Source organism: Labrus bergylta, chromosome 3, assembly GCF_963930695.1.
Source record: "Labrus bergylta chromosome 3, fLabBer1.1, whole genome shotgun sequence".
Taxonomy (NCBI): domain Eukaryota; kingdom Metazoa; phylum Chordata; class Actinopteri; order Labriformes; family Labridae; genus Labrus; species Labrus bergylta.
Genome location: NC_089197.1, coordinates 11,698,432 through 11,714,559, shown reverse-complemented (window position 1 = coordinate 11,714,559; position 16,128 = coordinate 11,698,432). Strand labels below are relative to the sequence as shown.

Sequence of the window (16,128 nt, the reverse complement as noted above, 5' to 3'; positions counted from 1 at the left end):
TGGAGGACAATACAGACTGAGATGCCATGACTAATTTCAACTGACTGGCCTGAACGCTTGGACAGAGCCTGTTTTGGAAAGGATGTCTGTGAGGTACCATGCAGAAAGATTTCAACCTTATGCAACTGCCTATGAGCTCAGAGCATGTATGACAAGAAGGATGAATCTATTGAACGCTGTCAGACCTCTAGCTGTGATTTTAAGGATGCAATGCTGCAATATTCTGTTATTCTTTTTCTCTCTGGTTTCCATTTCATCAATTAATTACTATGAAATGTGATTGTTTGTTTCCGCCTGCAAACTAAATTAGGCGTTGCTGCCACTGTGTCATCTTGGGAAACCAATCCCTTAATCTCATCTGGCTCAACCTGAGTAAATAGCAGTTCAACAAAAAAAACCTTGCTTTGTATGCCCTCACAATAGGATAATGAGCTTCTACATGTCTTTAGCCCTATTGCAATGAAGGACACCAGACTGCAATAGCTCTCTGACTGCCCTCTGTAACCAACTTCAATTGCTTTTTCCTTCTTCTTTAAGTGAAGTCAGCTTTGCTCATTGGACATGGGTTAAAATGCATTATATTTGCTCAGAGGAGAACGAGTAAAGATGATGCAACATGAATGTTTGCAGATGATGTGTTGACGAGAGTAGAATAGTCAAATGCACACATCATTCTTGATGAAGACATAAAGCACAGCCTTCTTTTAAACAACTTCCTTACTAAATGTGAATTCTGATGATCAATATTTTGAAATAAACCCATAAAATCTAAATGCTCAATCATCAATAATGCTGCATTTTTATTTTTTAGTTGGAAAGGGACAGTGTACATTAAAGGAAGAATGTGCAATATTTTAAACAAATCCAGCAGAAGTGCGTTCAAATTTGATAACTCCTTTGTGCAAAGGTGAAGGGAGAGGGGTGCGAGGTGTGTCGCTGGAGGCGAGTGGAGGAATCAGTGTGGCCGAGGCGTGGCCAAACAGTAGTTTGTTTTGGTTTCATGCTGGTGCTCAAGGACGACATCTACTGGATCAAAAAGTTGCATATTCTTCCGTTAACCAACATTCAGAAATGTTTTTATTTACCTGAGTTAGTCAAAAGGCACATTTTTCATCAGCAATCTTTGCCAGATGTTCTTTGGCATCTTGGAATTAAATATGAGCATATGTTCGACAGTAAAAGAAAAACACAGACATATGCAATACAATTAAATAACAAGAACAGATTGAATTAAATTATTTTATTTGTAAAGGGACCACGTACAAGATAATATCCTATATTGGACATGATACAGTTACCATGGAGAAGTACATTTCTTACATTGAAATAAATGATAGGGTGGTGGGTGATTATTGAGACTGGTGGGGCCCTAAGCTAAACATGGGGGGGGGCTCTCCAACCAGCATTCATTGCCATTATGTTAAAAGAAATCTGACACCAACGGCAACTTCAAGTGACCAGCTTTAGGTTTTCACAGGAATATTTGTTATTTAACCTTTATCTAAGCAGAAAAGGTCTCATTGAGATTAAGAATCTCTTTTACAAGCGCATCCTGGCCAAGAAAGGCAGCCGCACAATTTACTGGGTTTCAGACATAAATCACTTAACAACAATTAAAAATAAATAAAGGAATCACAAAGGGTCAGCATTGGCCGTTTCCTTCCTATTTGGTCTTCTTTAGTTTGTATTGAGTTTAGAATGTCTGTATTTGTATACCATTGTCGTTTCTGTATTTCTTTATGTCTAATAATTCTGTTTTAATCCTAAAAAGCCGAGCCAGGGACAGGGGTCTCCTCTCTCATGTATTCATAGAAGACATCTGAGGAACAATCACAACATATTGAATTTGTTATCCTGATTAATCAGGTATTCATTTAGGGTTTAAAGAAGAAAATTCCAATTAATGCCACAAATGTAAACTCAGTCACCTTGAGCTTGAGAAGTTATAACACCACATCTTCAACTGCGATGATTAGTTTATATTTTAAGATAAATGTAATGAGATAAATCCTCCTTCTAGTGAGTGTGGAAAATTACCTACCTCTTCACACAAGAAATGCTTTAAAACCTTTTTGATTAGATTTTTTAAAATATTGTCACAAAGATGATCAGAAGGCCATTTTCTTTTAAACGAAAAGTTAATGTTTTGGAAACAAATGTTTTTCATAAAACATTGAAAACATTCCGATTGTTTTGTTTAAATGATAAAGAATGAGCTTTTTCTTTTTATCATAGGAGACTCGGAAAAACCCACAAATGCTCTAAAATGTAAAAAGTCTGTACTGGTAAATCTTTGACTATTATGATTTGAAAATGACAGAAAAGATCATTTATAAAGACAGCTGCTTATGTTTTTTCTGTCAGACGTCTGATCAATTAATGGATCATTTCATGGCTTATAATTTACATTTTTAATGATGTAGAAATGCCCTGAAAAATCCAACATATCATTGACTTCACTCAGTCAACTATGGAAGCATGCTTGACCTTCAAGATAATTGCTCTTTCTGTGTTAGTAACCCAAAATCAGTGTGCAGCATAGAACAGGAAGAAGCAGTGAGAGTTGTGTTTAATATCTACCTGACAACAGACCCTGTCAACACAAGGACGCCTCTCAACTCTTATTAAAGTCTGCTGCAGTGAACTTGTTTTCCTCCTCCTTGGACTCTCTGAGCCAAGGTCACAGCAGAAACAATCCACAGGGTAACCTTGTCAGACTGAAGCCGCATGTGTCCACAGAGTTTCTTTGGATTACTCTAACACCTGGGCTGGCGGCTTTGCTTTCAAACTGTAATAAATCACAACAAAAGTCAGAGAATGGGCGCACTTCTCAGGACATTTGACCTGTTTTCTTTTATAGGTGTTTCTTTTCTTATTATCAGGAACAGCTTATACGTGTAAAAAAAAAAAAAAAAGGACAGTCGAGGAAAGTACGAGAAATCAGTTGGAAATTAAGGAAACCCATATGCCTACTCTAAAAAGCTGCTTCATCGTTTTAGAGAATTTATAGAGCCAACATATGTGAATACTGCATGTAGAGCTGCTCATGGCTTTCAAACTTCACACGATGACTTCTAACTTCCATCCTACTGACAGTTTAATGAGGGGAAGTGACTCACTGTCGTCTCGAACAATGAAGGCCATTCTCTACACGCTTCTGCAGAAACGCTTTCTTTAGATTCACATTTCTCAGAACCTCCACTTTATTAATCCTTATTTAGACCCAAAATTCAACGAAAACTAAAAGATAAGGTGAAAATACAAAGCTATTGTTTTTAGATCTGAGTGTATAAATAACGTTAGGTGATGAGTTACACATTAAAAAAATGATGGGCAATGTTAAAAAAAAAGGAGTTGGAAGTTGGCGTTGATGTTAATGTTGAGATAACTGAATCATTTGTGTATATGTCATCTCAACTACTACTTGTGGGTCGGCTGTGGCTCAGTGGTAGAGTCAGTTATCTCTCAACCAAAACTGATGGAAGGTCGGGGGTTCGATCCCCAGCTCCTGCAGCAACATGTCTGATGTGTCCTCGGGCAAGACACTTAACCCCAAGTTGCTCCTGCTGCTTCATCTGTGAATATGTATGAAAAAGTGAATACTGATGGACACTTTACACAGCAGCCTCTACCATCAGTGTGTGAATGTGTAGTTGTGGCCTGCGGTGTAAAAAGTGCTTTGAGGAGTCAGAAGACGAGAAAATCACTATACAAACTCAAGTCCATTTATTTAACTATATGTATCATAATTTCAAGATTTCCAATTTAGAAAAAGATTTAGTTGAAAATAAGAGCATGATCAAAGGATATAACTTGTAATAAAGTTGACCCAAAATATACTATACGATATGATCACTAATAAACTCAATGCATGAATGAAAATGAAATACTGTGTTGACATAACAGCTCTCTTTTTTTTTGTTTAATGTTTTTATAAATTCAAATTGAAGAGAAATTATTATTAATGAACACAAATTCATCCCAACTTATCATCTCACATTCATCTTCAATTTGTAAGGCAGCCCAGACGCTAACCTCTTTTTAGTTCAAACACTAGTTGTTGTTTTTTTCAAGTGCAACAATACGTTCTACACAAACAAATACAACACAAGTCTGTTATGTTTTGGTCTTTTTCTAGTTTGGTTTTTCAGTGTTTAGTGTTTCATGATTTAGTTTATAGTTGTCCTCTGTGTTTCTTGTATTCCTGTCTGTGTGATTGCCCTGATTGTCCTCACCTGTGTCTTGTTAGTCTCACCTGTGTCTGATTCCCCTATGTCTATTTAGTCTCTGTGTTTCTGCTCTTCCGTGTCAGTTCATTGTTGCATGTATGTGGATGTGGTGGTATGTCGTTCCTTGGTCTGTCGGTGTTTGCTCGTGCTTCTCTGTGGCTACCTATTTATTGATCCATGTGAGTTTTGTTGAATCTTAAAAGTAGTATTTATTTGCCTTTTTGTTTATTAAAGACGTTTAGTTCATTCTGCACTTAAGTCCACCTCTACTCGTTGTTTTACTCACCAAACCATAACACAAGTCCATCAATGAAAACAGAAATCCTCATCATCAATAAGGACTGAAAATGTTCCCTCACATACAGTCCTAACAATTGGACCTTAAACGTTGGTTTTTCACTCACTCTCTGTATATGACTGTAAAGAATATCTGCACACACATAGTTTGTCACATAAAGAAACCTGGTGATTCACATTAAATAAACACTGCTCACTTAAACGTTGAAAACACAAGAATTTCAGTATTTTGTGTAATCATTTGGACACTTTTCAGCTTTGTATCACACACACATTCTTATCTGCATCTTAAAGAGGACATATTATCCCCCTTTTCCTATGGGTGGAGATACCAGGGGAGGGGAGGGGATTTTTTTTTTTTTTTTATCAGAATCCCACTTGTGAAATCACAAGGAGAGCAAATTTGGAACTGAGTATTTTCCTCTGTGTTGTAAGACTTATGCAGACCACAAACAAATATATTACCTAAATATATGTTCAAGAGCACTGTAAAAGTGGATGTGTCATAATATGTCCCCTTTAAAAGAAGAATAATCTTTAATAAACAAAAAGTGTATCATTGAAGTATGATGGCAGGATCCAGGATTGTGTTTTTATTTCTTTGGTTTATATTTTGGATTGAGCCTTGCATTTAGTTAATTCATAAGGTTGATTTGAATCTTTTAACAGTAATGCTACATAGTTATTACCAGTCATAAAAGTTCTTCTTTTAGCTCATGTAGTAAATGTAAAATGTCTCTGAGATGGACAACAATGTATTGCCAAACTTTTTTTTACCACTTTCAGATTTTGTATCTAAATTGTTGAATGCACTTAATTGTTAATGCAAAAACAATGTTTGCATTAACTGTAAAATCTATATCAGCGGGAAAAGTAAGAGCTTCTGTGTTTTCCTGCACATATTTGAGGGTGGAGTTCATGAGCTTCGAAGTGCTTCCAGGCTGTTTTGCCAAACAGTGAAATGTCTGGACAGCTGGCGACTCACAGCGCACCGCCTGGCGCCCACAGCACTCCAGGCTGATAAGTACTGTGAGCAGAGGAAGGGGATATTCAGTCAGGGATGAGAGTCGCCATATTCTCAACAACCCAGAGAGCTGTAAAGTTAAATGGAAGAAACACCATCCGGGTGATCTAGAGCAGCAGTAACTTCGCGCACATGGGCGAACATTTGTCCGTTTCAGTGAGTTATTGAGAAAAAAAACAAGTGTGAAAAAGTTAACCAAGCAGTAGAAGAATAACAGGAGGAAACTATGTCTAATTCTGGCTTCTATCAGGGGGACATGCAAAGGTCCTCTGGCATGGCACGAGGACAACGACCACCGGATTTGGAGTTGTCAGAAACGGCGTTTTCCGCGCCTGATCCAGGAAGATCTGCGGGCAACGACGCGTATTTTCAAAGAGACAAAAGTTCTGGGGAAGGCAACACTCCCACGGAGGTGCCTCATGTACACCTCCACCCTTACGTATCCCATCCTCGCATGTCCATGCGGATGTCAGTGTACAGCACCGGGGTGCGTCCAGCCCTCAACCGCGCCTACATCCAAGGACGCGTGTATAACTTTCTGGAAAGGCCGTCTGGCTGGAAATGCTTCTTGTATCACTTCACAGTGTGAGTGTTTTATATTTAATTTTCCTAATCATCCGCATCCATTGGGTATTCAAGGGTATAATTGCAACTCTAAGATGCTAATTAAACAGGGAGTTAATTGCGCATGTAGAGCCTTGGACGCCTTCACTACAAAGAACTGTTAATCCTGTGAATTTGAGAAAGATGCTGCACAGAAATCACAACACAACCAGGGCTCCCTGCAGAAATATTATAAAGATATTTAAGTCAGGCCATAGCAGATTAAAAAAAAAAAGCCATATAATTCATCACAGACAAGAGAATCTGAGACAAAATACGCCCTCCGGGGAGTACTAAAGGGATATTATAAATATCTTTCATTTGGGTAGTGTTTTCCTCAGCTCTGTTGGGTATTTAATTTGCCAGAACAGTGTGAGTGCACCAAGACAGAGGAGTGAACTGTTTTGCATTCCAAGAGGCTAAAACAACAGAGCTTTAAAAACAAATACAGGGCGATGTATAAATGACTTCGGGGACTAACATTTTTTTTTGTGCCAGAACTTGTGGCACAGACTTGATGACAAGTGTCTGGTGAATAGTTTGAAACACTTTGTTAATGTAAATGCAATTTACAGGTTTCATAAAATATAAAATTAATAAAGTATAGCAGCTACATCTTCTAAATCCCCTAAATCATGAAGATGTCCCTTTAAGGTTCACCAGCTAAATCTGATGTGACTGCTCTGTCAGTTAGCCTGAGTGTCACTTTTGACAAATGAAATGTAACTGATGATAAATTTCTCTCTGTATACAACTGATGTGAAACCAAAGGATGCATTTCACTGTTTCCCTGACTTGGTGTAAGCCTTGTCAGTCAAGTAGATCCAGGCTGGGTGTTCCTGCAGAGGTTTTGGAATGTAGGATATGATCTTCATGTGTGATGTCTGTCCCCACTCGCTGGCACTGATAGCAGGCAGCTAAACTTGGCAGCATGTGTGAGGCTGTGCAGGGGGCAGTGGCCTTGTCTGCTGCTGTCACCCTGTGACCCGGCGGTGTCGGAGGGGACGCAGGGGAATGCAGCCTGTCGCAGCAGGTTAGAGTCTCTGTGACTCAAAGGGAGCATGAGCCAACACAGTGCGGCTCAAATAGGTTAAAGCATTACCAAGGATAACAGCAAGATACACGCAAAGAGGGATGCTAGTGGCTACTGTGAGAGCAGGAAAGTTCCCTTTTAAGCGTTATATCATCTGACTTCGCATCAGGTACTAACCAGCAAGATCAGGAGAAAGGCCACACTACATGCTGATTCGAAGAAAGCTCACACTGCAGAGAACTACAAGAAACACCGGATGTTTCTTAACATGCTTTTTCAAGAAGTGTCAGCTGTGAATGTCACTTCCCTTGGCGGTAACTCGTGATAATTGGTAAATCTGCTTTGTTGGTATTTTTGAGGAAGAATCACTTCTGTATCTGGGACTGTGTCAGCTCTGACTGAAACGTTTCTGTCAAACTCACTGCTCAGTGGGAACGTGTTTGCCCCCCCATGTCATTTTGTTTGGTTTTAATATATTTAGTAACATACCAAATGTAACTACTGATGATCACAATCGCTCATATTTGTCAGGTGTTTGCAGATACTGAGTGGGTGATCGCAGCTTGTAAACACTCTGTGAGAGTGATGCTGCACTTTTGTGATCTTACATTGCGAACTTGTCTAAACATGATGATAGTACATGCCAGAATAACACACATCCACATTTCAAACCGTTTCTGTATTCGCTGACTTTACACAGGCACATTGTTAGAGTTGTACAAAGATGATCTTCACACTTCAAGACAGGAGGTCGCACTAAGTAATGAAGCACATCCTTGAATGTCAAGTGAATGAGAGACAGAATGTACACAGCAGAAGTTAAATTTAATCTAATTAACTGACAACGGTGTCAAAAGAGCTGTCAAAATCCAGACTTGGAAAACATAACTTTATAAACCTTCAGTCAATAAAACTATTTTTCCAATGTGTAAACAGATGTACTTCAGATTGCTGCCCCCCTATAACTGACTACTTTGGAAAAAAGGAACATGCAGTTTAAACGATCCAATGCTGTAAACGTTTTTTTTTTATATGCAATTTATGTACAACAGTAACCCATAATTACAGGGACTAACACTTTCCATTAGAAAGCCAGATTCATACAGCACAAATACTGCCGACCATGCAGGAGAGACTTTTAAGTCAACAGCACTCGAGGCTCTGGTGGCCGAGTGGTTAGTTTGCTCGCCCCATGTACAGAGGCTATACAGTCCTCAAAGCCAGCGGCTCAGGTTCAAATCCCGCCTGTGGCTCCTTTCCTGCATGTCATTCCCCAGTCTCTATCTCTCCCTGATTTCCTTCTCTATCCACTGTCCTGTCCCTTTAAAAAAGGCACAATACGCCCCCTAAAAATGTGAGTGATTCAAATAAATCATTTTGAACTAGCATAATGTAGACAGACACAACCCAAATCACCTTTCGTCACACGCTTTATAAAATGCCCTTTACACCACCAAATTAGGGCCCTTTGTGGGTTTTCAGGCAGATATTGTCCTTATTTTGGATATTCAAGGACATCACGTTGCATAGACTTGGAGGCGGACACATCTGGCTGTAGATGTTCTGCCTGATATATTCATGAGTGTAGTCTATCTTTACAAATAATTGCAGTTAAAGGCTACTTATTATTTCACGTTCTACATTATGTTTGTAAGTATGGCTGCTAGTTTGTTAGAAACTTTGTTTCAAGAGCGAATGGGCCAAGTTGGGCAGCAGCACAGTTAGCAGAGATTTTTAATCCCACTGAGGTTTTCCTGGTTAAATTAAGAAAAACAAAATAAAATAAAGCCAGCTGTTTGTTGTAAGAGCATAATGTTTGGATGTCTGAAAGTCTAAAAGGGTTTTCTGAGGTCAGTCCAGTCAGTTGTTTTTGTATGTTGGAAGTGGAGAAAGATAGTTAGGAACAAGCTTAGCTTTATCACTGACCCAGAACTCCATCCTCAGAGTCAGCCTTATCAGAGGAACCCCACTGTGTTTGCACGTGCAAATGTTTGTCAGCTTGTGTGTGTGTTAGTGTGTGTGTGTGTGTGTGTGTATAATGATATAGGATGCTTACCGAGACGAGGGTTAAAAGGAAAGCAATAGTTTTCTTCGCTGGAAAGGAGCATGCTATATATTCAGCTTTATGCGTAAGTAAAGTATGCCTCTGCTCGCACTGGGTGTCTGTGCGAAGAGTAAATGGGGTGTTTTGGTGCAGAGCAGCATGTATCCAGCCCACATGCTGGTTATAAATGAGTCGATCAGGAGAGTTTAGAGAAAATCCAAATCAGCCTTGGCTCCATTAAACCGAACTAGATGTTCTGTCAAACAGTATCAGTCTGGAGGAAGTCAATTCCGACACTATTTTTTACGATACAGCAAACATGTTTTTGAGTTTATGCTCTGGTATTCTTTTCAATTTGAGAAACACGATCTGACTGGAGCTGGTTTGCGCTCTGCTTTATATTTTATCAAGTGCAGTTAAGGCATCTGTGCTTTTTGTCTTTTCCGCTCTCTCAAAAAAAACACAGGAGCCAGGACTGGTAATGGAACACAGAGACAAGGTCACTCATTGTTGACCTCTACCTAACTGAGCTTTTAACCTCTTGCTAAACCACGTTAGGAATTTGTCGTTGGGAACATCTGTGTTTGTTAAGCCCCTCTATAGACCCTCGTTTGACTTCTGCCTAAAGGCGACTGGTTATGTGTTGGACCACTGACTAAGCTTACATATTCTGTGCTCAAGGATTTGTTGTGGCTTTGCATCACTTTAGTTGGAGTTACTATTTTGTCTTTGTCACTTTAAAGCACTGTGCTTGTTGTTCCAAACGGGAGATTTGATGGTAACAGCCAGTGACATGGTCAGCAGTGTCTCTTTTAACTCTAACTCAGTTCCCTGTTTTGTCTTTACATGCAACACACACTACAAAACAGACTACAAGAGAATCTGTCCATCAATAATAGATAGGGAGCAATGCTTTGAGCTTTTGTTCAGAGTTCAGTGAGGCCTCTGTAGATGAGCCAATGTGGTATTTTATGTGTTGCTACACTGAGCCCACTGGAGGAAAAGGCAGTGAAATATGATGGTGCAGTTAGTATGGAGGGACAGGGGGAGTCAGATCGTCTCAGATGGATTAAAAGTGAAGCTGCAGAGTATGCTCGGCATACTGAGTGTGTATGTTTACAGGCATTTCAAAACGCTCTGAAGTCATCTGAGCAGAGATTCTCTGACAAATTACAACCATTAGCATAACCGGAGTGTTTGCTTTGAAAGGTTTGATGTTCGTTTTTGTGTCTTTGATCCTCCTTTTAACTTTATGTTGCATATTTGAGCATATTTATTAGACTGCATCCCGACTTGTAGGCAGTTTTTTGATTGCACACTGCTGTTATTAATGGACAAATGTACCAATTTTAACACCCTGTAGAAATCATTTTAAAGAAGACTCTGACCCCAAACTAAGATATTCCTGCTGCATTGACTGCTTGTTCAGATGTGTCAGACAGACAGGAAGAGCTGCTTTGTTAGCCGTGTTCCAAACCGGTCCATCTCCCCTCAGAAGGTCTCTCTCTCACCATCTTTTATCTGTGCTGACGTGTCGCGCGCACGTTTAAGCCTGTGCGTGTGTGCGTGTGTGCGTGTTTGTGTGTGTGAGTTAGTCTGAAGGGGGTTATTTGGATTCCTGGCCAGTGTTCAATAAACTCAGGCTGTAGCATGTTGTGATAAGGGTGCCCATGGTGCAAACACTGACTGGAAACTAGAGCTCCCTCCACACATAGTTTCCATCGCTTGTGCTCATATAGACGAGATAAAACTGACAATCTTGAAGACTGTTTTTTCAAACAAATGTTTAAAATAACACAGAGAAGAAGACTGTAGAGTAAATATATCCACCTACACCGCCCTGTATTAGTAAGGTATGACAATTTAACTTATACTATAGTGTCCCGATTTCAATTTCATGGATCTTTTATTTTGTATGACTGGGAAAAACAAGCAAATCTCTCTTTCTATACATTATAATGAACAAGAATTCTTGTGCATTTCTAGAGAATGTAGAAGTTGACTCTGCCAGCAAACAAAATGCTTATTGGTCATAATTCAAGATCACAATGAGCTTTGCTAACAAGTTCATCAAACTGTTATTGCAAGAACAAAACGTTTTTTTATACTTAATACTTGATGCTTATAATGTTTATCAGAGATCACAAGTAGCATGCTACCGCATAGATTGCAGGGCTGGTCATTTCTGGTAGTAATAAAAAAAAATGTAGCCAACAAAAGTGCAATTATGCCCTGACTTACTGTTTAGTTGTGATACACTTTTAAGAGGCATGACATTAGTCAGGAAGATTGTAATCAGATTTATTTTAAGCAACTTCATGTAGACATTTTTTAAAGTGCACTTTGGCCAAAGTGCTGCACATTTTAGTGAAATTTTGCAATTGCGGTCATAGTGGACAATATTGGGATTGCGATGTAATAAATGGTATTTTGAGCCTCTAGATGAAACAATTCAACTGCCAAGCATATTTTTTACTGGTCTAAATACATTTGTTTCAGTACATTTAATATAATTATTAATTAACGCCCTCTGAAATGTACTCGCCTTTGGCGCTTGACTAGTAATTCTGGACTCTCATTGTTACGTTCACATACACACACACTCACATTTATTTTGATTGCAAATTGAAGCCTTTTGAGCGGTTATGTGATTGCACCTTATCCTTTTACGATTGTGATTAGATTAATTGTGCAGCACTAGTTGGCGCCCTCTAAAGGCCTCTGAGTGCAACTGCACTGTTGTAGAACACATTGACTGATTTATATTTATGCGAGTCTGAGCCAAACTGGGGTTAGGGTTACTTTTTCAACTGGTAAAGCTGCTCAACATGAGACAAAGATGACTCCAGTATATCTCTATCTGTAATTGATCATATCTGCAGGATTGTACACTCAGCTTCCAGCTCTGTCACTCTCTCTCTTTCTCTTCTTAGCTTCAGCGTCAGCGTCCTCTTCCGTCTCTTAGCCTCAGCCATTGTATCAAACAGTACAGAGAGACAGGATAACTTGCTCGTGCCATGAAGCCATACACACTTTTTGGGAGAGATCCGCGGCTCGCTGCCAAACTTACATAGTGCTGTAAACAAGCAATTATGTGATTTGCGGACTTCGAAGGGACGCTAATCTCCCTGTTGGAAGTTGTTGTTCTATAAGATCGACTTTGTAAGTAATACTTCATGGTGGAAAAGTTTAGTATTGATGCCATAAATGAACCAAACTCATTTGTCTTGAAATAAAGAAATTATCTGTGATCACAAAAGGAAAGCAGAAAAAAAAAGTTTTGAGTGGCTTCTGCATAACAACTTATACCGTGTGTAAATGGCATTGTCCAAAACCACACATCAAACCACACTAACCTGACAGTTAGTATGCTGTTAGCAACATACTGTATATATGCATGTGTCCCGTCATATCACCATCATCCATCCTGTATTTTCAGGTCCGTGCCATGTTGAATTATCTAGCATCTAGCTAGCAGTACCATAACCCACATCCAGAGATTTATTGTGTATGCAAAATTGCCAAACCTTGACTTCAGAACTCACTACATACCCAATGTGAAGTCATTCTTAGTATGAATAGTATGGAAGTATTCAGTTTCAGATGCATCCTATATGTATATGTATACAGATATACAACAGATCCATTGAAAGTCACATTAGATTTCTGAAATTCCATTCAATCAGCTCCATTTGTATCAGTGAGATGTAATATTTGATCCTCTGGTGCTGCCCTACGTTTTGACATAAATACTCTCAGCACATTTTCAATCTAAAGACAAACAAGCTTTTCGGAGCCTCTGTGTTTCTTTTGATCGCGTTAGTTGTTGAAGTTTGTCCTTTCATCTGAGTTTGTTCGCCAAATGAACTCAGACGCTGTTAACTTGATTCCATTCAGAAGTTCTGCCCTTCAACGCGCTACGACTCATGCCAGCGGAAATGAAAAGTTAATGAGATTGTCCTTTCGACAATGCCAATGCTTTCGACAAGTCAAATGCACATTCATTCTTAATTTACAAAGATGTTCTGCTAACAGACAAACATAATGAAATGAGGTGAAACGTAACTGCGACTTCAAGGCTGATCGCTGAGGCGATATTACAATAACAAACAAGTAGCAAGGATAAAGGCTGCACAGTGTTGTGAGTTTAAGCTTATGTCATCATCTATACTGCTGGCAAACTGGATTTCTGCATCTGACTTGTATGGACACTGTGAGAAGTGATCGCTCAGGTTTATATTGTTTCCAGGCACTTTATGCAGAAACTACAAGCTCTTCCTTCTTTTTAAATGATTAAACATACACGCATAAAAACCCTCAAGGTCTTTAATATGACATTTAACATCAACAGTTACTCATGAGTCAAAATGTCAAGGCTATATTAGGGGTAAAAGTGTTCTCTAAGTAGGTAGAAGAGCCACAGACGTTTCATTGTTTCTGCATTTGAAATATATGTGACCTTGAAGGGAAGTACGGAGGAAGTCAAGGAGCATTTAAATTTCCTTGATAGTCTGTGTGGCCTGTGTATGTGTGTGGTTAGAGTGTGTGTGTGTGTGTGTGTGCGCGCACGCGAACCTGTCTGCTCATTATTTGGCAAGTTTGTTATGCGCTTTGCATTCACATGGTGGAGTCTAAAAGGTTCACAGAATTTCCTCCGGAGAGCTGTCCTTGAATGTTTGCTGGAATTCACTCAGATGCTTTTCATGACAGAAATATAAATGTAATGTTCTGCTTTCTTGATTTCTGCTTTCAATTTTTTTCAGAAAACCCGACTCAAGCCAGACTCCAAAGTTGTCTGAGGTGGTTTTTTTTTTGGTGTTGAAATCAAAGTGGGAGATGTTGACATGAATATGAGGTGGAACACAGAAGAGTGATTTGAAGTGACCCGTGTTTGCCTGAACGTTACGTAAAGCTTTGATTGATGAAATATGAATTCTCGAGAAATCCTTAGATTGGATGATATTTGTACGCGTAAAACATGAATAAGAATGACGACAATAAAACATAGAGAATAATCACACTTTATTAATAGGTGTTTTTGTTCCCCCCACAGGTTTCTCATGGTTCTGGCCTGTCTGATCCTCAGCGTTCTGTCTACCATCCAAGAGTATGAAGCTCTGGCGCACAAAACGCTCTACTGGGTGGTGAGTGTAACGTTTGATGAAATTGAAAAGGGATTAGCAATAATATCATTGTTTTACCTCTAATTTGTATCTTAGCGTAATTGGATCTAATTCTATAAGAGGTGTTGGTCTAAACACCAAACATCCCACTGGGTGTAGGGTTTGTGGTGTGATTGATGAAGGTTATGCTGCTGGGAATGTGGTTCAACACATTTAAACTTCTATGGCAATGCCAGAGATGAAATTGTTTTTTGGGTATCCTTCAAAATGAAAGGGTTTTAAAAAGTTGGTCAAAAGGTTGACTTACTTGTTAAAAAAATAAATAAATGCAGTGTGCATTTCCATGCAGCTGCAAGCTTAAGCTTATACCGTAGAGCAGGTTGGACTCCAACAGGCAAAGGTTACATAAAGTTGGACAGAGTGACTCAACCAACATTGATAGCCTTCTTCCTTTTTGAACTCTCCGGGTCTTTATTGCTCTAAAAGGTCAGCTGTAGTAAGCGTTAGTGTTCTGTTCTCATCTGTTGAGCCACTTAGAAAATCCAGGTTTATTTTCTTTTGCTTCCGAGAGCAATGGAAGCAGATGGAACCAGAAGTCCACACTGGTATGTTCCTTTTATTATGAAAGGGAATTTTAAAACAAAAGATATCGTTGTTCAGACGAGTTTTGTAGAACCATTTCAGACCAGACTGTTGCCCATAACTGCCCTGAAAACACTTATCACAGACCCATCCATGTACACTGAGCATGCACCAGCAGATGTTGAAAGGTACAAATAAAACACAGGCAGCATTTAGTGTAGCTCTGACAACACCACAGGACAAGAGAATCACATAGTAAAAGCTTGATGCCTTCAGCAACCAAAACAAATACCACAACCACAACCACAAAAAAACAAATAACTCAAAAACTACAACCACAAACAACAACAACAAAAACAAATAACACAAAAACTACAACCACAAACAACAACAACAAAAACAAATAACACAAAAACTACAACCACAAACAACAACAACAAAAACAAATAACACAAAAACTACAACCACAACAAAAACAAATAACACAAAAATTACAACCACAAACAACAAAAACAAATAACTCAAAAACTACAACCACAACAAAAACAAATAACACAAAAACTACAACCACAAACAACCACAACAAAAACAAATAACACAAAAATTACAACCACAAACAACAAAAACAAATAACTCAAAAACTACAACCACAAACAACAACAACAAAAACTACAACCACAAACAACAAGAAAAACAAATAACACAAAAACTACAACCACAAACAACCACAACAAAAACAAATAACACAAAAACTACAACCACAAACAACCACGACAAAAACAATAAATACAATAACCACGACAACAGCACAAATAACAACCACAAAAACCACAACTTCCAAACCAAATACCACCACAAACACATCCATTAATCACAATGATATCTAAATCATCAACCACAACAATCATAGTGACATCTAAGTGGGAGAGTCAATATTGTATTGAAGAGTTTATAATTTAAAAAAAAAAAAAAAAAAAACCCTTCTGTTTATTAAATGGCTTGTTGTTCATAACCTGCCAAATATTCTCAGATCTATTTCATGTCGTTGATGGTAGCAGGTGAATCTCTGAATTTCATGCAGTTACACACCCAGTGTTCTTTTCGATGGTTGATGGTTACATTGCAAGCCAAAGTGAATAAGGCAGCTTTTAAAAAAAAAAAAACTCAAAGGTTTCAAAACAGCCTTATAGATG

The 16,128-nt window shown here is 38.7% G+C and overlaps 1 protein-coding gene across 4 annotated transcripts in view; it reads left to right on the top strand.

The window, feature by feature from the left end:
- The first annotated feature begins 5,479 nt into the window (after positions 1-5,479).
- Positions 5,480-16,128, top strand: part of kcnq1.1 (potassium voltage-gated channel, KQT-like subfamily, member 1.1) — a 55,362-nt gene continuing 44,713 nt past the window's right edge. For 3 of the 4 annotated variants that reach the window (XM_065952664.1, XM_020643198.3, XM_029279204.2), the window contains exons 1-2: positions 5,481-6,135; positions 14,284-14,374. In XM_065952664.1, coding sequence (XP_065808736.1) covers positions 5,777-6,135; positions 14,284-14,374 — 450 coding nt within the window. In that variant the 5' untranslated portion in view covers positions 5,481-5,776. Of the gene's footprint in view, positions 6,136-14,283; positions 14,375-16,128 lie in introns of all 4 variants that reach the window. The other variant, XM_065952663.1, reaches the window with a different exon arrangement.